The 26,279-nt window shown below is 39.6% G+C and overlaps 1 protein-coding gene across 4 annotated transcripts in view; it reads right to left on the bottom strand.

Annotated features, from left to right (window-relative positions):
- Positions 1-26,279, bottom strand: part of myo6a (myosin VIa) — a 122,706-nt gene that overhangs the window by 11,703 nt on the left and 84,724 nt on the right. Inside the window, exons 25-33 of one of the 4 annotated variants that reach the window (XM_053645571.1) lie at positions 25,449-25,599; positions 22,745-22,953; positions 19,184-19,262; positions 13,101-13,258; positions 11,674-11,709; positions 11,316-11,351; positions 4,147-4,185; positions 2,308-2,411; positions 479-610 (exon numbers count right to left, since the gene is read on the bottom strand). In XM_053645571.1, the coding sequence (XP_053501546.1) occupies positions 479-610; positions 2,308-2,411; positions 4,147-4,185; positions 11,316-11,351; positions 11,674-11,709; positions 13,101-13,258; positions 19,184-19,262; positions 22,745-22,953; positions 25,449-25,599 (944 nt within the window). The remainder of the gene's footprint in view (positions 1-478; positions 611-2,307; positions 2,412-4,146; positions 4,186-11,315; positions 11,352-11,673; positions 11,710-13,100; positions 13,259-19,183; positions 19,263-22,744; positions 22,954-25,448; positions 25,600-26,279) is intronic. The other 3 variants (XM_053645579.1, XM_053645588.1, XM_053645596.1) reach the window with 3 other exon arrangements.

Below are 26,279 nucleotides of genomic sequence, written 5' to 3'. Positions count from 1 at the left end.
AATCAGCCTACAGCACATGTCTCTGGACTGGGGGAGGAAACCGGAGAACCCAGAGGAAACCCCCAAAACACGGGAAGAACATGCAAACTCCGCGCACACAGGGCAGTGGCAAGATTTGAACCCCCAACCCCAAGGTGCAAGGCAAATGTGCTAACCACTAAGTCACTGATTTATTTATTTGTCTTAAAGAACCATTGACGCTCAAAAGGTAATTTGTAGCCTATTAACTGAAGCTGGTTTGACACAATGTTTGTGGTCTTATATCAGCATTTAATTGCACTACTAAAATACAAATAGCATTAAAAACATCCTAAATCTGTTTTTGCTTTAACAATGGACTCGACTGTTTTGTTTTCATATTTGGTTTGCGTTAACTCCAACCCATGTAATCCTCATCAGCCATGGTGATTGTGACCTTTGTAGCTATTTCGTGTATTGTGTAATGCGAGTTTACGGAACGTGAAGCGCTGTCTCTTACCGTAGTCCGTGATGGACTTTGGAGTCCTCTGCTCGGACTCGACGTTGCGTTTCTTGTTCTTCGATTTCCAGGCATGGTAGACCTTCAGCCTGCGGTGGAACTCCTCTCGGCATGCAGCCAACAGCTCGATATCTTTAAGGAGGAGGAAATGAGAGAGATTATGAGGAGAGAATTGGTTAAAAAGAAGAAGAAGAAGAAGAAGAGGAAGACAAAGTGAGGATCAGGATCTAAATTGAGTTTTCAGCGTCCCCAGAATCGGGTTCCCGTTTCCTGCAGCATTGGCTCGGCTCTTAACACAAGAGCTCGCATTTTTCACAGGGAGTGTGTGAGTGGGTGAATAACGAGTGAAAGGAGGTGCAGTCCCTCCAGAAAGACTGCAGTAGTATTGTGCCTGGTGATCATTTTCAACTCCATCAGAATACTGATAATGTATAATAAGTAAAGACGCCCTCTTTTGCTAATCCATCCCTTGTTCTCTTGGTACTGCAGACTACCATCGATATGACTGCTTCATATTTATTAAGGTCAGAAAGCAATGAGTAAAAAACAAGGCAGCTTCTTGGGCTCCGCCCTAATCCATTTATATAAATGAATATTTACCTATAAATTTTGAAAGCATGGCTGCAACAAATAAATCGACAAAATCAATTAAAAAAAAATGATGGTAAAATCTGTCTATTAGTTGGACTATGCTTCACTGGAAATGGAGGAGCACGTTACAACATGTGGAGAAAACCTTCTGTGGGAACTCTGACATGAAAGCAATATTCTGATTTGTAATCATTTGATTGTGGGAAGTTGTGTTAACTTATCTGGGTTTTTCTAGCTGCATCACACATTTATGGCCATATTTATTCATCTTTATTCTGCCCTATCAGATAACATTATCGTGATACGTTGGACAAAGAGTTGCTAGTTTGTATGAGCACATGTATGAGACGGGTTGAAAATAACCATGGCGTCGAAGGAATGATTAGTGTGCAAGACGAGCGCGTTCTCACTTCATTATGTCCTGAAGCGTGTGAATTATGCACTGTTGTGCTGTGAATCAATTCGCTTGAATCATTTGAATCAATTGGATAAACTCTACATTGTTTAATTGTCTTAGCATACACAATAATCCATGTTGTGTGCCAAGTCATCAAGTCGCCATCTAGCTTTGGGTTCATGCCGAAGTCGATCCCGAAGAGAGTTGATTCACTGATTCCAGGCATTGAAAACTAAGAATCATTGCCAATGCTTTGGAGTGATTCCACACAGAAAAATCCATCCATCCATTTTCTGTACCCCTTATCCTACAGAGGGGTGCAGGATCCCTGGGAACTAGGGGCACAAGGCGGGGGACACCCTGGACGGGGTGCCAACCCATCACAGGGCACAATAGCACACACATACACAAACTATGGACAATTGGAAATGCCAATCAGGGTACAATTCATGTCTTCAGACTGGGGGAGGAAACCAGAGTACCTGGAGGAAATCCCCAAAGCACAGGGAGAACATGCAAACTCCGTGCACACAGGGCGGACGTGGATATCGAACCCCCAACCCCGGTGATGCGAGGCAAACCACTAAGACACAGAAAAATTATTTGCCTAATTATTAAATGAATTTATCATTTCAGTTATCAGTCAGCCAATCAATTTATTTTATTAATTTTATCCCTTATTAATAAAAATTTGATTTTTTGCCTACTGACATACGACAGAAGCACTAGCCGAGATCTGGGAGTAAAGTGGACGCTCGAGTATTAACTTTCCTTACTGGATAAACAACTAAAACGCCTGATAAATGGGCCACTGTCTTCCTCCGCCGTATAGGAGTCTTACCGCAGGAAGTGTTGATGGTGTCTCGGAGCTCTGCATACTTCCACTTGCTAAGGTCGTGCTTCTTGGTGTCGGACGCAGCCTTCGTGACTTGCACCTGCCGACCTCTGCCATCACCAGCGCAAGTAAAAGAGGACAAAAAAAAGGCACAACATGCAGGGATTTAGAAACAGCGCCGAGATACTTACGCCAAAGTTTTCCACTAACGAAGAACAGTCACTGGAGAGTAGTTAAAGCCAGGTATTAAAGAGGAAAGAACAAAAGGTTAGTTGGGGTCAATTAAGCTGGTACCTAAGGATGCAATTTGAGAAGACATACTCAGATTGTTGTGTATGGTAGCAGCAAATAGGTATTAACAGGTTCGATGATTATAAACCTTTGCACCATTGGACAGCACAAAAAGAAGCTCATAAAGGCATGCACAGACACACTCCAAACTTCCTGGCTTGATCTGTCTCACCTTCCTCTCTTCCTCTTACACCTTTAAATGATAGGATCACAGTATCCACCTACATCCACCCACCCTCTAATCGGTTTCCTAGATCACATCTGCCACTGTGAGCTGGGCCTAACACTTTAATGGCTATTTAAAGATCTGTGAAGCTTGAGATACGTAAGAAAGAGAGAAGACAGTGACCTGGCACACCTCCATGGCCTGGCTGATCCTCTTCCAGGTTTTACTGGCAGCCTACTGAAGCCTTTTAGCTCAGGGGATTAATGCGGTAGCCGCTTGTTAATGTCACTCAGTCTCTGTATCGCTAAACAGGCTTCAAACTATCTACTGTGGTGTTGCTTTCAGCTCCCTGGCACAGTGCGGCAGGAAATAGTTGAGCTCTGCCTTTATGGACACCCTGAGAATCAATACAGTGCAGTACTTCTTTTCCGGGTAAGTGGAGACAACTAGGCATTTCTTGATACCTTGAGATTTTTGAGATGCCATGATATTATCACGAATAAAATATTTTATTTTGTGTCCAATTCTAGACTCAGATTGGTCAGAAGGTGTTAGCATATATAGCATAATGCTGCTATATATTTGAAAATGAACAACTTTGCGGTGGTAAAAGTAACTCCAGTTCACGCTGTGCTTTAGAACACCAGTCAGTGATATATTTCCTATAACGGCATGCCCTGTCCAGTTTTATTCTTTTTATGTAACTATCCCTACTACCCATGTTTCATCCTTATACAGATTTTTGTTCATGTAGCATATGTAATGCTAGCTGGATCGATAGCTATACCACATCTGAGAATTTCTTTTCTTTTTAAAAAATAAATAAATAAATAAACAATCAAACAAAACAACAACAACAAAAAAATACAGAACCTTTTAGCTTGCTAACCCTTGATTTGTAAGAGTGTGTCAGGCAAATGCAGGTATGCCCAAATCACATGCAGATAAATTCAATGATCATGAAGATGTAATAAATCATGGAAATTGTGATTAAAAATATTGTGACAAAAAAAAAAACTAAACAAACAAACAAACAAAAAAAAAACATGCAGGTCGTTTCATTATCTCAAAGGAAACGGTAACTCAGCCTAATGGGAAAGGTCTCTTGGTGAGTAATAATAACATGCACATAAAGCACAGAGCAATTCTTTCCACAAGTACTACAACACCGTTTAATCAGGACTGATCCGAGCAGCTCGATGAACAGATTGATCAATTAATTCATTCGTGTATTCATTACAAGTCAACATTTGCATCTAGCATTCGATTGGAATTAACCCCCAAATTAATCTCTGATTAATTTCTAAATGAATCGCCCTCGAGGGGTTTGTTTGTGGCTGATCGTCATGACGGGAGTCGACGGAGGCGAATCGAGCCGCTCAACCCACCTAGCCAGAAGCTCAGACATTTCCTTCGCCATTTCTTCCCTGTATGGCATGATAAAGGCAACACACACACAAACAGGTTAGAATATCATTCAGTATTTATGTTCACCGTGTATACATCATCCAATTCTGGGTGTGTAACTGTGTATCCATGCTCTACGGGTGGCCATAACTTTGTGCCAAAATACAATTATAAATAAAGCTGGGAAAATTCTGTGCTTTAGAGGAAATACAAAATTGACCCAACTCTGCAGATACACTAAACATCGAGGATTTTGAACAGCTGCAGTTTCTTTTGTTTTATCATAATTTCACCAGTGCCACAGACAAAAACAAAAAGGTACAGAGTAGTAAATAATGTACACAAACACTAACCAAACGTTCCAGTTAGGACCTACGGTTTTGTATGCAAGAAGTTATTTACCCCATTAGCAGGTCCAGGCACAACTCACTCTTACGATTAAATATCCTTTCCTATTAGTGAACAATATGCTTTAAGAGAAATAACTATTATATAATAACATCACCTGAATCTTTGTACTTAAGGAAAGATCGTAAAAGGACTTGCTGTATTCAGAAGTGGTAACTTGAGCCCAAAAGTTATATCAATATCTACTCTAGGAAAGTTCCTTGTATTAAGAGTTGGTGTGCGCACAAGTAAAATAGTTTTTGAGCCAGCAGTAAGTTCACGCCTATAACATTGCCAAATGTTTTTTAAGGAGAGATTTCACAGACTGGGCTTTTTAACAGCATATAGAACACTGCCTTTAAAAAAAAACAATACTAATGTGATAATATATTAATTAGAAGCTGGCAAGTGCTGACATAAGCATCATAATACTCAGTATATTCCTGTACAAATGATCCTAACTGTAGTATTGTATTTATAATTATAACAATTTTACATACACTTGTGTGTGTAACTAAAAATACACAAGCGATTTAAACTTACGCACAGTGACCTGTACATAACTCATAAATCTACGATTTATATGATTTAATGCCGATCAATCAAAAGGTTTACATTAGCTAGTCTTCGAATGCAAAATTTACACACACACACACACACACACACACACACACACACGAGCATGATACGAACGTTTTTTCCAAAATCCAAAATAATACCAAGTCCCTTGTGTACATGCTCCTACGAACAATTTCCGACTAAATCCATTGAATCCAGCTTGACACATGTTTTACACTGACTGTAAACACTTATCTTCACAAAGAACAAAAAAGCTTTGTTGATGAATTAGAAGATGGCAAGCTCTGACAAACATCTAATACTCAATGTACTGCTGTACAAATGAGCCTAACTGTAATGATTACATTTATCAAATTTGCTTTAATTCAAAAGCATATAAAATAGCACTTGATCCAGCACATCCTATTATTTTGCCTTTTATACTCTGACAGCTGATACACAGCTTAATGTAGCCACGAGATACGAAATCGACATCACAAAATCATAATATGTACATGGGACATAAACGATTTTATCACACTTTTCAATTGCTGTTTTGATTTATCAAATTGACAATGTTTTGGTCCTATAAAGATAATGTTGCCATGGTTTCGACGATAAACTGACCAAGCGCTAATCAAGTTAATTCAGAACTTTATCCAAAAACTTTATAAGTTGCTGTCTCATCCGATTTCCTCTGTGTGAAAAACAAAACTTTGTTATGGATTATTATGGATTTACAGTGACAGTTTTTGGCAAACTCCACCCTGCATATACAGTTCTTGCTCATGTGCCTGAATAGAGCTTAAGTCTGTAGATACGTTTGAGGTTTGAATATAGATGTGAGCAATTCCTTTATCAGCTCATCACTAGCTCGACTGTAAATACGGCCCATGGTGAGCAATCCGGTTATTTATTACTTACTTAGAGGTTTAAAAGGTGGATAATAATTAGCACTTAAAATGAGATCGCTGCTTGATTAAAAATAAATAAATAAATAAATAAATAAATAAATACAGAGGTGCTTGAAAGTTTGTGAACCCTTTAGAATTTTCTATATATTTGCATAATTATGACCTAAAACATCAAGCCCTGAAAGTAGACAAAAAGAACCCAATTAAACAAATTAGACAAAAATAATATACTTGGTCATTTATTTATTTATGATCCAATATTACATATCTGTGGGTGGCAAAAGTATGTGAACCTCTAGGATTAGCAACCAATTTGAAGGTGAAATTAGAGTCGGGTGTATTCAATCAATGGGATGACAATCAGGTGTGAGTGAGCACTCTGTTTTATTTAAAGAACAGGGATCTATCAAAGTCTGATCTTCACAACACATATTTGTGGAAGTGTATCATGGCATTAACAAAGGAGATTTCTGAGGACTGTTGATGCTCATCAGGCTGGAAAAGTTTACAAAACCATCTCTAGAGAGTTTGGACTCCACCAATCCACAGTCAGACAGATTGTGTACAAATGGAAGAAATTCAAGACCATTATTACCCTCCCCAGGAGTGGAGACCAAGAAATATCACTCCAAGAGCAAAATGTGTAATAATCATTGAGGTCAAAAAGGAAGCAAGGGTAACTTCAAAGCATGTAAAGGCATCTCTCACATTGGCTAATGTTAATATTCATGAATCCACCATCAGGAGAACACTGAACAACAATGTTGTGCATGGCAGGGTTGAAAGAAAAGAAGGAAATCCATTGCTCTCGAAAACGAACATTGCTGCCCTTCTGCAGTTTGCTAAAGAGCCCCTGGATTAGCCAGAAGGCTGAGGGAAGAATGTTCTGTGGACGAATGAGACAAAAATAGAATTTTTGGTTTAAATGAGATGCGTTATGCTTGGAGAAAGGAAAACACTGAACCTTCTTCCATCTGTGAACCATGGTGGTGGTAGTATCATAGTTTGGATCTGTTTTGCTGCATCTGGTCCAGGATGACTCACCATCATTGATGGAACAATGAATTCTGAATTATACCAGCAAATTCTACAGGAAAATGTCAGGACATCTGTCCATGAACTGAATCTCCAGAAGAAGTGGGTCATGCAGCAAAACAACGACCCTAAACACACACATTATTCTACCAAAGAACGGTTAAAGAAGAATAAAGTTAATGTTCTGGAATGGCCAAGTCAAAGTCCTGATCTTAATCCAATAGAAATGTTGTGCAAGAACCTGAAGCAAGCAGTTCATGTGAGAGACCCACCAACATCCCAGAGTTGAAGCTGTTCTGTACTGAGGAACGGGCTAAAATTCCTCCAAGCCGATGTGCAGGACTGATTAACAGTTACTGCAAACGTTTATCTGCAGTTATTGCTGCAAAAGGGGGTCACACCAGATACTGAAATCAAAGGTTCACATACTGTTGCCACTCACAGATATGTAATACTGGATCATTTTCATCAATAAATAAATTACCAAGTATAATATTTTTCTCTGATTTGTTTAAATGGGTTCTCTTTATCTACTTTCAGGAAAATCTGATGTTTTAGGTCATATTTATACAGAAATATAGAAAATTCTAAAGGGTTCACAAACTTTCAAGCACCACTGTATATAATAAATCTAACCCATAGTATATACACCCTCAGTGGACCAAATGTTCTTTTTTTGTTGTCGTTTTGTTTTTTTTACATTTAACTTTGAACTCCCGAAAAATGGATTTAATATTGAAAAGTAGAATATGAGTTTTAATTAGTATTTCCAACTATTTTGGATAAAGCATATAGAGCTTACAGCCCTTATTTACACCATAACTATTACATATCCTCTTGACTGAGGGTCACATTCCTCTGATGGACAATGCAGCTCTCTTTGTCTTAAACAGAGCTTTGAATTCTAATATCCAACCATAAGACAAGCAGCGCTGGATCAGTGCAGGGAAGAGTGTGCCACCACATTCATCACTCCCTAATCCTATTCTTTTATTTATGAGGTAGCAATAGCATTAGCCAAGTGAGCAAGGGTCTGAGAGAGTGTGTGTGCGCACATGTGTGTGCGTTACACCTCACCAGTCATGCAGTGTTAGCAGCTCTGGAGTTCTAGAGCTATTAAAGTGTAATCCTTTATTAATGATGATATAGCACATTAGCCAAACAGACACTGTGGTGCACACCAGTGCTACCCTTCAGAGTCAGACTGTGCATAAAGCTGTGTGTTCTTACTGTGTGCGTAGAGCTTAACATCGAAATAGAGGTTAGAGTTTGGATGTAAAATTACAATCCTTTGTCTGAGCGTCATTAAGGTAATTGAGATGGGTCAAGTTTTGTTGGCAAGACGAGCCTTAACAACTTGGATGGTTCTGTAGAGGTCAGACAAGCTTCGCACTGGAGTCTGAAGTCTCTGTGTGTGTAGGCGAATGTAGTCATTTGCTCCTTATTATGCACCTCGTTTATCACTGGCAAAAAAGCAAGTTCTCAGAGTAGAAGTGCAAGTTATTTTGACTCACGTCTAAGCCATACTATTGAAGAAGCACCTGAAAGGGCCGAGATCTGGAGCCAGATTATGGAAAAGGTGAATTAGATGCAAGTTAAGTGAGGTGAAGAGAAAATCGTTTGACAATGGTTTGAAAATAATAAATACTGTACCCAGATGACACCAAGTAAATCACACAGGGAAATTACTACATTTATCGTACATACCAACACCCCTTTGCCAATGCCATGTTGGAAAAGTTGGAGGGTGTAAGAGGAAGTCACACGGCACACTATATATGCTGATTGTATATGGCAGATTCTTGCTTGAAACGTACTAGATTGGTCACTTATCGGCCACTCAACTCTGATCAATCGATGATTAACATTAGTTACTCTTTGAATGGGTAAATATGCACACACTCAGGAGCATGAGAAGGATACAAACGATTTTTTCCAAGATCACGAGATTTTCATCAATACCAATTCCCTTGTGTACAGTACATGCTCCTACAAAGATTTATGACTAAATCCGTTTGAATCCAGCTTGATACACAAGGCCCATTGATAGTAAAATATGGGAATTTGTGATTTGTCCTTAAAAATGAAGAACAAAAAAAGGTTTTATTTTCAACAACAAAATAGCCCAAATGACTTTACTTACTAATGCTAAGATTAGAGTTAGGTGTCGGTATAGCACTATTTAGCTAGTGTTATCCATAAGATTATCCATGATCGGAGCGGCTTCTCTCCACCATCCAGCAGAAGAGCGGCGGCTATAAAAGGGAGCAGCGGCCACATCTGTCGGCTGTTGCAGGTGAAACATCTATGGACCCGCAGACAAACGGCCTGGTGGAGCAGTTCAACCAATCTCTCAAACACATGCTCAGACAGGTGGTAGATGAGGATGGCCGAAACTGGGCCCCAAGCTTCGACAGGGTTCACCCCCTTTGAACTCCTCGCCAGGTGGTGACCCTGTGGACTTCTAGACGTGGCCCGTGAAGCACGAGAGGAGCAGCCCTCTCCGTTGAAATGCAGGAGCAGATTGACCGGGTCACCCCCATCATCTACAGCAACAGAGAGCAACAGAGGGCCAACATTCGACCAGATCAGCCCCGGGAATTCCAACGCGGTGATCAGGTGCTCCCGAATGCCTCCTGCAAGGTCCTGGCCCACTTGCAGTGCCCCTACATCATCTTCAAAAGGGTAGGCTCAGTGAACTACCACCTGGAGCAGCCCGGTAAGCATGCACACACCCAATTATACCATGTCAATCTGCTAAAGAAATGGCTCCAGCCTGCCCCGGTGCTGTCTGCTTTTTCTGTTGATCCTCAAAGCCCGACAAGCATACCTTGGGCCACCGAGGAGAGGACCTCACCCCGCGCAGCGACAATAGCTGACAGAACTGGTTGACCAATTCACCAACATCTTTTCAGCCACGCCCGGCCTGACCCATCTGGTCCAGCATGACATCAAGACGCCACCGAGAGTGGTGGTCAGACAGCGGCCCTGCCGTGTACCAGAGGCTCACCGTCAAGCTATTGAGGAAGAAGTCAGTCGGATTTTGTTGCGGGACAGAATCATTGAAGAGTCCACCAGTCCCTCGACAACTGGACCAGGTGCGATGGACCGAGGAAGCAGAGCAGGCATTCCAGACCCTCAAGCAGGACCTCACCAGCTCCCTGGTCCTCTGGAACCCTGACTTCTCACTACCCTTCACTGTTCACTCAGACGCCTCCAAGACAGGACTAGGGGCCTTCCTGTCTCAGACCTTCGACAGTGAAGAGCACCCAGTCCTGTATGTCAGCAGGAAGTTAACCCCGGCTGAATGTAAGTACACCGCCACGGAGTGAGAAGTCCTCGCCATCAAGTGGGCCATCGAGGAACTGAGCTACTACTTGGTGGGCTGACAAGTCACCCTGGTCACAGACCATCCTTGGACCACTTTTGGTAGGTACTAACCATGACATACCAGGAACACCCCACGAGACCTGCCGCTTTGGAAATGCTCTGACCCAGTCGGCACTCAGATCCTTACGCTTGGCCATTTTTCCTGCTTCCAACACATCAACTTAAAGACCTGTCTGTTCACATGCTGCCTAATATATCCCATCCCTTGACAATTGCCACTGTAATGAGATAATCAATGTTATTCACATCACCAGTCAGTGGTTCTAATGTCATGCCTGATCGGTGTAATGTGTAATATATATATATATATATATATATATATATATATATATATATATATATATATATATATATATATATATATATATATATATATATACATACACACATACACACACACACACATACAAATATGATGGATTAAGGGTCATAATGGCTGTAATAAACATTTCTGCATGTAAACAAAAAAATATTATTTTGTTAATAATAATACCTTTAAGTTTGTTCTAATGCTTAAACAATGAAATGTGTATGAGAAATTGACAGAAAATGAAACATGTATGATGCTGTGTTATGAATAGGTCTGTCTTATGCTAATATAAATGTGTGTTTGGAGGACTACAGTAGCTTATGTTAGTTAAGGTTGTGTGAAACTCTGTTTTGCAGAGCAATGTGTCTCTGTACGATTCTACATGTTATCTTCTCTGGCAGATGCTACAGTGCGAGTGTGTTCCAACACCGCATGCTAGTGCAATCTGGTTTCAAATGCAATCTAATTTTATTTATTTATACGGTATGATAATTACTGTAAGTTAACAGTGGCTGCACATGGACAAAAGAGATATAATAATGAGCTCGTAACCTACATGGTCAAACCCTTGAGTTTTTGTGGTGCAGGAACACTGCGAAAACAGAAAACATGGTTAAATAAAGCATCGACGGACAGAATCTGAGCTGGGAAAAGATTGATTGCTTCTCCCGGATTTTCAGATTTTTTCTCCTTTGCCATTAATGCAAAGCAAGAAATAAAAAAAAAAATCTGATTTAATTACAATCGAGACGATGTTTAACAAGTAAACATCCATGATGTTAATAGCTATGCATTAGGGATTAGTGGGAAGCATTTCAGAGGTGTGCTTGATGAGCAGATTGGTGATGCATGCTGGGTAATGGGATTTATGAGGTCAGATTGGGGACAGTTTGAGTTGAGTTGAAGGGTCTTACGTTGCTCTCTCAGGGGATGATGGAACACTGCCATTACTGAGAGAAGAGAATAAGAAAAAGATAGGGGTTAAAATGTTTTGTTTTTTTTTGTCAGATGAAGCTCTTTGGAAAGACAACAGCCTTGTTCGGACCAGCGAGCTGCTGAAGACAAGTGTTATCTTATTCACAACTAAGAATTTTCATCTTGAGAATGTACATACAAGCTGCTTAAAATGAGATATTGCATAATATTTCCTGCATCAGGGAATTAATCAATGCTTTGATGTGGCCAGATGTTGGCCTGAAGTTCATTTCATTTTCCTACAACAGTGTGTTTTACTTTATCGATGAACTCTTTCATTCCTTTTATACCACAGCAATCTGCCACATTTCAAATTTTTATATTTATTGAAGAAGGAAACATACTTTTTATCCATTTATGGTTATATTGAACTCTTTTTACCAGAGGCAAAAATATGGAGAGAAAAAAGTTGTACCTGTTTTTTAATCTTCATAGTGCAAGGTATTACTTTGTATTTAGAATAAGATGCCTCAAAGCTTCATTTAGGGAAATGTACTGTATTTATGGCCTCTGCTTCATACAGAAACCGGGGAGTAAATCGTCTTCAACTGAAGCAGTGGTCCATTTGCGTTGGAAACTGGTAGCATACAAATACAATTTTACTTCTTTAACCCTTTCATGCAAAGTGTCCACATTTATGGACAATCAATACAAGGCTCTTTATTATATTTTAGTAAAATATAAAATAACCGCCAAATCACTTCGGTGCATTACTGTATATGATATGTCACTCTCAGAAATAAATAACCAAAAAAAAAAAAAAAAAAAGGATAATCTTAACAACAATTTTTTTTTTAACTAATGTTGTTTCTGGGAAGATATTCAGATCTGAAATATGATTTAATTATTAAAATACAGATGACTTTTTTAAATTATTATTTCAGGTATACTATTTTAGCCTTTTGTTTTACTCATTTTTTTAAAATAAGTAATATTTCAACAGAATTAAAATTCAGATGTCATATAATCGTAAGTAAATAAAAAGAGAAAATATAAAAGAATCTGGCTATGCGTATAAATAATTTATGCATGAAAGGGTTCAGACTACATGTCAGCTATTTTTATGCTTTTCATATCATTATAGTTAAATCAATTTTGCCATAATGAAGACATACGTATACTCGAATAATCTCGAACAGAAGATGTGAAGACCTGCACTGGGCCCCATTCAGATAAACGGGTCAAATAAAATTAGTGATTCATCCAAACACACACAGAAACTGTCATCTGGAATGAAAGATTATGCTCTCAGCATTCAGCAAAATAATAAATGTTTATTCTTGCGTACAGTCTTCTGAAGTTCGGTTATTATCTCAATTAAGATCAACAAACAAGATGGCACAGCCCAAGGAAAAAGTGTGTGTACCTGCGCAGTCCACCGTCTCCCACGTCCTCAGGAATAAGCTCCGCCTCACTCCGAGCGATTCGCAGAGCCAGCTCTCGGTCCCGCCTCTCCTGATCCAGTACCGCCTGCCGGGCTGCCTCTTCCTCTCGCTCGGCCTCTAGCTGTCGCTCCATCTCCTCCTACCAAAGAAAATGCAGTATGTAAAGAATATACCATGATGGCGCATGCTGTTGATTATTTTTCAATAACAGCATCAACGTCAATGTTTTATACGTCTTAATACACTTAGGATATCAGCTACGAAGAGTGTTCCCTCATTAACATTTTTTTTTTTTCTCTTGATGTTTATAAGACAAAAAAGCAGCTTGTCATGTTACTGTGGAACTGCAAATCTCGCCATCCAGGGTGGAAAAACAAAGATTTTGAAAGAGCTTTACCTCTGGCGACTTCATCCAAAAAATGCTAAACATCTCATCACAGAAAACTCCACTATATCATCATTTTATTGATTAAAAATGTTACATCGAGCATCTGCTGTATATGCTGTGACTATAGAAACTATGACGTTAGAATAATATTAATATAAACCTTGCAGTTGGAACTACAGTCGAAACTACCTTGTGACCAATCAGAACTGAGAATTCAACACACAATATCGTTCAAGCCGTTTAGTACATAATCCTTTCCTTTTTAAATGCCATGGCTACTTGCTGAGTAAGGTACTACGTATCTGTCCGTATTCTTATTTACTTAAACTGAGACGCATCATAAAATATTGTTGTTTTTCCAACCTTTACCTGCAAACCCTAGGGTTGCTAAGCATCCGAGTTGCTATGTTTGGACAGGGTCACGAGGGTTACTTTAAAAATGTATTCCGTTACAGTTACAAATTACTTCATAAAATTTTTTTTTATCAGTAACGTTATCCAAGTATCACCATATGAAAGTGATGTAATCTGATTACTTTTGGATTACTTCAAGGTCAAATATGTAAATAAAGTCAAGAGAAAAGCAACATGATCTAAAATACTTTTATTTAGAGCTTATTTTAAGTTTAAAACATGTTCAATGTTTGGATTTGTTTTAAATAAATAAATAAATAAATAAATGAACGAATGAATAAAAGATCACTGACACTGATGTGCAACATTACCTCACAAAAGCTAGGGTGACTATGTCCTGATTTTGCAAAAAGAGGACACTGTTTTATTTTTTTTGGGTGGTGGTGGTGGTGGGTGTCTTAATTGTGTTCAAAACAGTTTAATACACTGAAAAAGACACTATTAGCATCACATAAATATACATATAAATAAAACTGGTTTCACTCTGCCTACATTTTACATTTTTTCCTACATTCTTTTGAATGTCCATGGATTAAAATTAAATATCAGATGTCACGAGTGTACCTTCTGCCATCATTTACACATGTAAATGACCATGTAATATGCAGCAATGTGATAACATGAAATTAAAAATGACCTTGTATGGCCATGGGCATCGTTTCGACTCAGGACAGCTGATATTTGCTGCTATTGTCAAGCAGCTGTTTGACTCCGTACACATCAGCGCTTCACCTTTGCGCATTCGCTAAGAATAGGCTAATGGTTTAGAGGCCGGAATTTGGCCAATAGTTATCTGCAAGGCTTTTATAATCGACCAGTTGGTGTGCGAGAAAGCTGGAATTACAGAGAGGGGTTAAAGCAATGCAAATATGCACATACATAATGCAGTATTAGACCATAAGCACATCATAATGAAACTAAAGCCGAATCCCGGACATTTTCTCAATTTTAGAACTCCTGACCGGACGCTTTTTAAGGTCTGAAAAAGAGGATGTACGAACAATGTGTTAATTTCTACCAAATTAACTTGCCCAAGGAAGTTGCTCATGTGAGTCACGACTGGCGAGAGAGAACCAGAACTATAATCATCAAGCAGCGGTCTATATTGTGTTACGTCAAAAAAATTCATTTCTTTGGTTTTAAATGAAAATAATTGTAATCCTGATAGCATTCCCATATATATATATATATATATATATATATATATTTTTTTTTACAAAATATACCTGTAATCTGATTACTTTGTTTTTTGACGTAACTGTAAAGGATTACAGTTACCAGTTGTTTGTATCCTGATTACATGTATTCCGTTTCTCCCCAAGCCTGCATTTGGACCACATGCAGACAATGTTGTTGTGTCTGCTTCACCGGAACAGATTTGCGTATTTACACTCGCTGCGGGTTTATCTGTGCGATGCTGGAGAGGAGGGAAAGCGAAGGCCTGTGCAAGCTCATAAACTTTCGAAAAGTTCGTTGCAGGCTATAAAAGGCTGAGAAGTGCGAGCGGTGTGTTCCTCATCAGGAGCCGAGAGCTCTTGTCCGTTCTGCTGAAAAATGAACTGCGGCAGCTGAAGATTTATCAAACTCCCAGAGACGTTCCCATCTGACTCGGCTGTCCAGAGTATCATAACTCATGGGAGGAAGCTACATAATAACTAACGTCATAGCGCACATGCACGACAGATCATCATCCTCAGTGTGTGTGTGTAAGAGAGAGAGAGAGAGAGAGAGAGAGACATAACCACCAACTCTATCTTAAACCCTCAGCTCATAAATTATCCTGACGAAACCCATTAAGCAGAAAAAAGAAATGTAGGTAAGGAGTGTGTGAAGGAGTTAACCAATGGGCATGTTATTATATCTTGAGAAAGTGTATGGCCAAGCTTTAGACAGGGTGACCTTCAGTGCTAAAAAAAAAAAAAAAAAAAAAAAATCCTCTTCTGTGTTCCACAATATGTTCTGCACTCTGCTGCACACCACCTCGCCTCTCTCATGACTCAGCTCTGAGCTCTAAGGCAACTTTGCTCCCAGTTTCCAGTGAACGAAAAAAATTAAGACGTGATCACAGTCACCACCTGTTTGCATTTTCTCTCTCCATCCATCCCTGTCTCCATGTTTTGTATCTGTTATGCATCCGTGCATCTGTTCATACATTCACGTCTATTGTGCAGTTTTGCTCAAACCTTGCAACCCTCCCAACTAGCTTCAGTGAGCTGTCCACATTATAGACCAATAAGCCATAACATTAAAACCACCTGCCTAATATTGTGTAGGTCCCAGTTGTGCTGCCAAAACAGCTCTGACCTGTCGTGGCATGGACTCCACATGACTTCTGAAGGTGTGCTGTGGTATCAGGCACCAAGATGTTAGCAGAGGATCCTTTAAGCCCTTTAAGTTGTGAGGTGGGGCCTCCATGGATTGGACTTGTTTGTCCAGCACATCCCACAGATGCTAAATCAGACAGAGATCTGGGGAATTCGGAGGCCGAGTCAACACCTTGAACTCTTTGCCATGTTCCTCAAACTGTTCCTGAATCATTTTTTTTTTTTTAAGTGTAGCAGGCATATTATCCTGCTCAATGAGACCACTGACATTAGGGAATACCGTTGCCATGAAGGGGTGTACTTGGTCTGCGACAATGTTTTGATACTGTAGATTGTACGTGTCAAAGTAAAAACCACATGAATGCCAGGACTCAAGGTTTCCCAGCAGAACATTGCCCAGAGCATCACACTGCCTCCACTGGCTTGCCTTCTTCTCATAATGCATCCCGGATCCTTACACTCGCCCATTTTTCCTGCTTCTAACACATCAACTTAGAGAACTGACTGTTCACTTGCTGCCCAATGTATCCCACGCCTTGACAAGTGCCACTGTAACGAGATAATCAATGTTATTCACCTCACCTGTCAGTGGTTTTAATGTTATGGCTGATCGATATATATTTTAATTTCATCCTGCAGGATTTCAATGCAAACAAATAGTCTGAAACTTTTGGACAAGCATTCTTTAAAAAAAAAAAAAAAAACAAAAGAAGAAAGATTCAATCTAAAATCGCTCACTCATGGACAGTGCTAGTACAATATTTGACCTACAGTTCATGCGGAGTGCTTTAAGGTCCAAATTAATCTGGATTGTTTCTAATAAATTAAAAATCTACAAGCATTTCCCTGTTCCCAATGCACTTAGATTTTCTAATTTGAGAGGATCATTAGAGAGATACAATGATTACACTCCCAAGCATTAATCAAGGATTCCTTGATTAAAGTAGGGGGGGTCAAAAACTTTCGATTGGCAGTATCTCCATGTCCTCCATCCACCTACACAGAACTCATGCCTTGGTCAGACTTTAAACCTCAGCTCTACACAAAGGAAAGAAAACACCAATGGCAAAGCCACCAACTAGTCCTAGTCTAGTCCTTGTTATTAATTTGTATGCCTCAAATAGTCTTTAAACAGGAAGGAGGGATGGTATTGAAGAAAAAAGCTTTCTGACATTTGACCTTGTTGTGACCTTGACCCTGTTTGGATGCATTTCAAAATCTAACCAGTTCATTTACTGGTTACAATAATCATTCCAGATAAACCCAGAGTCTCTGGGAAGCCATCATCATCATCAGCCATTTCTCTGTCTCTATACCACCATAAATCCTAACATGCTTCTGCGCTTGTCCCACTTGGAGGACTCTTAAAGGTTCTACGTATGTAGACAGAGCGTTTCCCTATCAGAGAGTGTTTAATCCATCCCTCCATCTTCTCACGTAGTCTTTGAAAGTCAGATCCTTGACAGGACTTTCAACAGCAACTCTCCTGCACAATTTCAGCATTCATGCTGTGCTCTGCATTGCCTTAAAGCACGCAAGACAATGACCCAATGGCTTAAGATCGTGACACAGAATGTCAAGAGTGTTCGCGAGGTGAGAACTCGTGATTTGCAACAGCTCTGCTCAGGGTGTGCTTAGGGAGCCTGAGGATGCTCTATGGTGTGTGCGTGTAAAAATAGGAAACTATGCTTTTGATACAAAGAGAGGAAAAAAAGAGTGAGTAAGAGAGAACGAGAGAAAAATATGAATGCCGTAGGCACAGTGCCTCAGGAAAGAAGTTTGATCAGACAGAGTAAAGTAGCCTCAAACACCACTTATCCTGGAGATCGCTTTACGATAAAGAATAGAGAGAGAGAGAGAGAGAGACACACAGGCACGAGTGACAGAGATAGACAGAGACAGTGGGAGAGCTAGAGACAAAAGATAAACAGAGACAGAGATAGACAGAGCAAAATAGAGATAGAGAGAGACAGACACAGAGAGAGAGACAGTTAGAGAGAGTGAGAGAGATAAAAATAGACAGATGGAAACTAAACGAGAGACAGAGAGACAGACAGTGACATAGCAAGATATAGAAAGAAACAGATAGAGATGGAATGAGAAGCAAGCACATCCAGAGCTGTGAGACAGAGGGGGGAGGGGGGGGGATTTTAATATAGCGTTTATTTTTACTTGTACACTTTACTATGGTTAATTCATGGAGGACGTTCTTCTCTTTCATTTACTCTTCCCTTACTTTTTATTTATTACTTCCTTTATTGTTTTACTGCCTTCCCTTACCATTCCCCTTTCCTTTTGCCTCCTTCCAAATTTCCTCCTTCCTACCAGACTTTTAATTTCCTCATTCCTTTCCTTTTCCCTACCTTTCCTTCCTCATTATATCCTTTCCATATTATATCCTCTCCTTCCTTCCTCCCTCCCTTCCTTCCTTTGTTCCTCTCCTTCCATCCTTCTTTCCTCTCCTCCCTATCCTTCCTTCCTTTCTTTCTCCCTCCGGTCCTTCCTCTCCTTCTTCCTTCCTTCGTTGTTAGTATCATATTTTCCCGTCTGTTTTAATGCAATTTAAATGGATTTTTACTTCATCTTAAACATTTTATTCTTTAAACTTCAGTCGTCACACCAATTTTAGCGTATTTTAATAAACACATACTAAGGAAGAGAGAGTAATGGAAGGAGAGGAAAAAATGGCATCTGTGGAAAAAATAAGTTTTATATATATATATATATATATATATATATATATATATATATATATATATATATATATATATATAAATAAAAAAGCAGAGACGATGAAGTGAGAAGAGGTAGAAGATAGCAGATGAGCACAAAGCATCCATCATGCCGCCTGCATGGCCAAGTTGCTCAGATATCAGGCAAAGAGCACACTGATGACTGAGCTAGAAAGGCCACTTCTGCTGAAGACCCTGTGTCCCACCTGCAATCTTCTCTCCTCTTCCTCCCTCTTTTTCCTTTCCTCTTCTTCCTGTTTCCTCTTCAACTCCATCTCCACTTTCCTGCATTGGGAGACAAAACACGAGGTATAAGAAAAAAAAAAAAAAAAAAGGTTTATAATCGCCATATACAGTGTATATACATAAAAACTCAACACACCCCTGATAGAATAGCAGTTTTTTTTTTTGTGAAGTAAAAAGTGAAACCAAAATAAAATCATATCATCTTTATGATATTGCAACCAATAAAAAGCAAATAGTTCAAATTCAAAATTTTAAGGGGGGGAAAAAAAGAATTTTTTTTTTTTTTTATACAGTAACCTGGCTGCACAAGTGTGAACACCCTTTTATAACGGCTCATGTGACTGTGCTCAGAATGATCCAATCACATTCAAACTCATGTTTAAAGCAATTATACAGCTGTCATTAATGAAGAAGTGATCCTGATGAACCCCTAATAAAGATTAACTGTTTCTATAGGATTTTCTTAACATCTTCTTTGTTTCCTGTGACTGCTGGAGCCATGGTCCACAAAGAGCTTACAAAGCATGTACGGGATCTCACTGTCAAAAAGGTATCAGCAGAGGGGTACAAAAGAATTTCCAAAACATTAGACGTTCCATGGAACACTGTGAAAGCCATCATCAACAAGTGGAGAAAATGGGGCACCAGAGTGACTTCACCAAGAACAGGACGTCCTCCAAAATTGACGAAAGGACTGAAAGAAATCTTATCAGGGAGGCTGCTGAGAGACCTACAGCAACTTTAAAGGAAGGAGCTGGAGGAATGTCCGTCAAGTATTGATTACACTGTGTAAATCTCGCAGATTCTTCACATGTCTGGGCTACAGGGTAAGGTGGCTAGATGGAAGCCCTTTCTCACAGAAAAGAAAGGCGGCAAAATATGTTATGGTCTGAAGAAACCAAGACAGAACTTTATGGGTACAACACTAATAGGAAAGTTTGGTGCAAAAACAAGACCGTGTTTCACCCACAGATCATCATACTCATAGTGAAGCACGGTGGTGGCAGGATCATGCTGTGGGCCTGCTTCTCTTCAGCTGAACCTGGAGCTTTAATCAAGATAAGAGGAAATCATAACTAGCTCCAAATACCACTAAATTTTGGCATGTAATGTTAGACAGCTGAAGGTGTAGAAAACGTTCACCTTTCAGCATGATAACGACAGAACGGCTTCAGAAGACGACGACTGACGGTCCAGTCCGAGTCCAGAGCTAAATCCTGTGTGTTGAAGAGGGCTGTGCACAGATCATCACCTCACAGTTTGAGAGATTTGGAGCATTTTCGCAAGGAAGAGTGGAATAAAATTGCCAAATAACGAAGTTCTTACCCAAAAAGACCGAGTGCTCTATTACAAACAAAAGGTGCTTTAATAAAGTATTAGCGAAAGGGTGTGCAGACTTATACAACCAGGTTAGGTGAGTTTTTAACAGTGGTGTGTGGAATTTTTATATCCGCTGCATGTGCAGATGTATAGGAGGACAGTGGAATTCTAATTGACTTGAGAACGTGAAAGTGACAAAGAGAGGGATGAGTGAACGAATTAAACGGATGGATGAGCAAGGTCAGATAGAGAATCCCGTCACGTCAGACTTCTCCCTCTTTGCGCACTACGCGGGGAGTGTGACTTTATCAATAACTCCTCACGTGGCTGCGCTTCATCGCCGCTCACTCAATTACTGTGTCAGTTATGCTCCTCTGCTGCACCCTTCATTGAAGAAGAAGGGCACTACTAAGAGATCAGACATGGGCCTGAGGCAGGATGTGGCCCTTGGCTTTATCCCAAATGCCTGGCATTCAGAGGCGCTGATTTGAGACGGACACTAAGAGCTTTGAGCCTGTGAGAAAGACTTTATGAGGCTTGAACAGAGGACAGGAATGACAAAGCATGCCAAGTGAGTCACAATGTCTGCATCTCTCTCTCTCTCTCTCTCTATCCATTCTGTTCATCTATTCTTGTCTCTCTTTTCCAGAGCTAAGCATTATACTTGATCAATATATGCTCTCCTTTTCCTATTCTTCCTTTTCCATCTCACCTCCATTAGCTTTTTTTTCAAGCCTCAAGCATCTCTCTCTTTCTCTCGGTCTTCATTATCAGTCTTTGCCCATCAAGTCCACTATTTTTCTTACCTTTTTTCCTAAGCCTATATAAATCACTCCCCCCATCTCCTCCTCATCCTCCTTTGTTATTTCTTATCTTAATTTCTGCTGCCATCTTCTTCCTTCCTTTCTTACCTTCCTTAGATCATTGTACCTTCTCATCCACAAGTTTGTTCTTCCTTTCTATCTAATTCTGATATTTACTCAATTTCTTCTCCCTTTATTTCCACCTTTTCTTAAATTCTACATTGGCTTTTATTCATTTCATTTTCCCTTTCCTATCTGTTTTTTTTTCCATTCCTCCTTTCTCTCTCCTACATTCTGTCCTTCCTTTCCCCCCCTCACCTTACCTCCCTCTTTCCTTCTTTACCATTTTTCTCCCTTCATTCTTTCTTTCCTTATCTCTTCTTCCTCTTTCTCACTTCCATCTTCGCTTCACTTTTCCTTTACTTATTTCTTCATCTTCTCTTTCTTTTATTCCTTTCCTTCTCTCTTTAATTCAGTTTTACCTTGTCCTTCATTCCTACCATTTTCCCATTGCTTTACATTCCGTTCCTTCATCCTTTCTCTTTACTTCCTTCCCACTTTTCTTTCTTCCATCTCACTTTTCTTCCATCTCACTTTTCTTCCCTTGCTTTCTTCTGTCACTTTTCTTCCCTTCTTCCTTACTTTCTTCTTTGCCACTCTTTCCTTCCTTTAATTTCTCCATCCCCATCACTTCTTCCTCCTTACTTCCATCTTTGCTTCTCTTTTCACTCTTCTTTGACTTATATTTCTTCCCTTCTTCTCTCTGTTATTCCTTTCATCTCTCTTTAATGAAATTTTACCTTCTCCTTCATTCCTACAATTTCCCCCATTTCTTATGTTCCTTTCCTTCATCCTTCCTCTCTATTTATTTCTGTCCTTCCTTCCTTCTCACTTTTTTCTTCTTTGCTTTCTTCTTTCCTACTTTTTCCTTCTTCCTTCTCACCCCTTCCTTACTTTCTTCTTTGCCATTCTTTCCTTCCTTTAATCATTCTCCTTCCTCACCAATTCTTCCTCCATCTTACTTCCTTACTTCCATCTTTGATTTCTCTTTTCACCCTTCCGTATTTATTTCTTCTCTTTCTTTTATTCCTATCCATCCTTCATCAAGTTTCATTTTTTCTTTCTTACTTCTCACCTTTCCTCAATTCCTTTCTTCCTTCTCACTTTACTTCCCTTCCTTCACCCCTCCTTTACTTATTTCTTTACCTTCTTCTTTCTTTTCTTCCTTCTCTACTTCCTTGTCTTTTCTTTCTGCCATCATTTCCTTTAACCTTCATTTGTACCTTACTTCTTTGCCTCTTCCCTTTCTCTGTCTGTCTATTTTTCCCCTTTATTATTCTATACCAATTGAATAATCATGTTTTAAATGTCTTTTCAAACTCCAAACCGCTCTCTTACAGGTGTCTCTCCTCCTCTGCTTGTTTGCGGAGTTTCTCCTCTTCCTCCCGCTTCTTCCTCTCTTTCTCCATCTCTTCCTGGATGCGGCGCAGTCTCTCACGCTCCTCCTCCTCCTGCTTCTGTTTCTGCATGACACTGAGGAGGCGCTCCGAGCGCCCCACCAGCACTTGATGCTCATTATCCATGTCTATGCGGCTCATCACGGTGCTCTAAGCAGAAGAACACAACAGAGAAGGACTTTAAGTACAGTTAATTGATAAACATTTGTTACATTTTACTTCGGTTTCTTTTAGCTAATGTTTCTCAATTTTTTTTCCTTTTTACACCCATAGTTCCATCTTACCTAAATATTTCCCCAACATATCTCAGTTCCATCCTATAAATTTCTAAAATCTTTTCCTCCATTGACTCCAATATCTTCCCTCTGACTGATTTAGTTCTTCTACGTTCCTCAATTTTTCCATCCAATATCTCTCGGTTCTTCCACACATTCATGCTTCAATTTTCCTTTGCTTCCTCCATCTGATGCCCCTTAGCTCTTTCTTCACAAATCCCTTTCTTCTTCCTTGCTAGGTCCCTCAGTTCTTCTTTCCATATCTCACAGTTATTCTTTCCATATCCTTCAGTCCTTCCTTCCATATCTCCCGGTTCTTTTTTTACACATCCATCAGTTCTTATTTCCACATCCATCAGTTCTTCCTTCGATATCCATCAGTTCTTCTTTCCACATCCATCAGTTCTTCCTTCCACATCCATCAGTTCTTCCTTCGATATCCATCAGTTCTTCTTTCCACATCCATCAGTTCTTCCTTCCACATCCATCAGTTCTTCCTTCGATATCCATCAGTTCTTCCTTCGATATCCATCAGATCTTCTTTCCACATCCATCAGTTCTTCCTTCCACATCCACCAGTTCTTCTTTCCATATCCACCAGTTCTTCTTTCCACATCCATCAGTTCTTCTTTCCACATCCATCAGTTCTTCTTTCCATATCCATCAGTTCTTCTTTCCACATCCATCAGTTCTTCCTTCCACATCCATCAGTTCTTCCTTCGATATCCATCAGTTCTTCCTTCGATATCCATCAGATCTTCTTTCCACATCCATCAGTTCTTCCTTCCACATCCACCAGTTCTTCTTTCCATATCCACCAGTTCTTCTTTCCACATCCATCAGTTCTTCTTTCCACATCCATCAGTTCTTCCTTCCACATCCACCAGTTCTTCTTTCCATATCCATCAGTTCTTCTTTCCACATCCATCAGTTCTTCCTTCGATATCCATCAGTTCTTCTTTCCACATTCATCAGTTCTTCCTTCGATATCCATCAGTTCTTCTTTCCACATCCATCAGTTCTTCCTTCGATATCCATCAGTTCTTCCTTCGATATCCATCAGATCTTCTTTCCACATCCATCAGTTCTTCCTTCGATATCCATCAGTTCTTCCTTCCAGATCCATCAGTTCTTCCTTTCAAATCCCTTGGCTTCTTTTTTCCATTGATTATTCTCTTCCATGTCCCCCAGCTCTTGCTTCCAAATCAATCCTTCCTTTTAACTCTTTCAGTTCTCATCTCTTAGACTTCCTTTTTGACATTACACATTTCTGACCCGAATTTCCTCTCATACCATGTGCTTCCTTCCCTCCCATGACTTTCAGTTTTTCTCAGGTTCTACTCTCCATGTCACTTGGAGTCTTTCCTCCAATGTGCAGAGCTTCTTCCCAGACACATCTCTCCAAGCTTCTTCTAATGTTTCGTCTCTCACTTCTTCCCTCGATGTCTATTAGCTTTTTCCTATAGATATTTTGGTGTCTTTCCTCCCACGTCCCTTGCTTCAAACCTAATCCTCTGAGAGCTCCTTACTCCTTCTCTCTCTCCTGCACATTAATATCCATGAGTATTTAACATATTCGTGATGGCTTTCAATCCAGATGCCAATCATGCTTAACACTTGACACTGTATGGTATTTATTTGAATAATGGAATCACACAGCCACAGAGCTGGTTAATATGCACCAGCAGCTGCTCAGACGGCATCACTCAGCATCTCCCCGAGATTCAGAACAAGACGGTGACATGTTTAAGAGCACCGTGGAAGAAAAAAGTTCAATAAATAAATAAATTACACACACATACACATACCTTTATATGTCCCATGATTTTTTCTTCTCTAACGTCCCATACTGTTTCTCTCTTAGCCCTTTCCTTTATGTCCCCCAGTTCTTTCCTCCACATTCCTCCCTAGGATTCTTCCTCCATTGTCTTTTGTTACTTCCCTCATTCGTGGCATAGTTCTTCCCCTCCCTCAAAGAAACCTTCACATCAGATCCTCCATTACAAAAATTCCAAATACAAAAAGGGTTCTGGCACACATTTAACTCCACATTTAACTAATTACTTCAGTATAACTCTCAGTTTTTTACCCCCCCAAAGCTTAATCACTTGGTGAGTTCATACATCATTTTACTGGGTCCACCCCCCACAGCATTCATACATAGATTCTCATTTAATCTAAGAATCCTGTTTGCTATAAAAAAAAACAACCCAAAACTAATCAAACAAACAAACAAACAAGTCTCTTTCAGCTCCATAAGGTGCCTATGTAATACAATGTTTGTGTAATCACACATGAAGTGCTCAGGAAGTCAAAGGTGAGAACGCATACTACACACACGGCAAGTGACCCAAGCCCCCCCCCACACACCTTAATCTTGCGCATGAGTGTGTCGATGGAGGCATCCAGGTCCTGGATCTGTTTGCTCATTTCCTGTTTGCTCTCTTTGAGGCCGGTCACAACCTCGTTGAGCATGCTGATCCGCTTCTTCAGGCTGCGCAGCTTCACCAGGCCATTGATGCTGTTGCACACACAGATGCACATACACACAAAACTGTGAATTTAATCAAGCCTCTATTCAAGATTCCAGTGCACAGATGACCTCAACCTGATGACTAAGTCCCAGCAGACGCCAAAATAGCTGAATAGTTTAATTACGCTGCTTCATCAAAGGCAATACTTAAATTCTGCACAAGAGACAGCTTTAATATTTCCACACTATTACTGTAACATTATTTTAATTTAAAATACTCTTCTGTCCATGACAGCAATTTACATTTTGGCTGGAGGTCCCTCTGCACCATCGATGCCATAGCAATCTCCAACTCTCATTAAACTCCATGTCTCTGCTTAATATCCGTCTTAATCTTAATCACCGTTTTAAAGAAAATAAATTTGCTATAGATCATCTGAAACAGATTTAGTTAATAATTATGATTTACCACCTTGTTTACTACAACAGACGTTAACCTTGGCAAGTTCTGTTAAGATTTTACATATGCATAATACTGTGTGTGTGTATATATATATATATATATATATGTATATATATATATATATATATATATATATATATATATATATATATATATATATGTGTGTGTGTGTGTGTGTGTGTGTGTTTATTTATTTATATGCATCTTTTTTCATTTAAATAAAGGCTCTATTTAAATAAGAATTAAGAAAATGAAAAGGCAGTGT

Source organism: Ictalurus furcatus, chromosome 2 (assembly GCF_023375685.1).
Source record: "Ictalurus furcatus strain D&B chromosome 2, Billie_1.0, whole genome shotgun sequence".
Taxonomy (NCBI): Eukaryota; Metazoa; Chordata; class Actinopteri; order Siluriformes; family Ictaluridae; genus Ictalurus; species Ictalurus furcatus.
The sequence above is the reverse complement of the archived record's forward strand: the minus strand, read 5'-3'. Positions and strand labels throughout refer to the sequence as shown.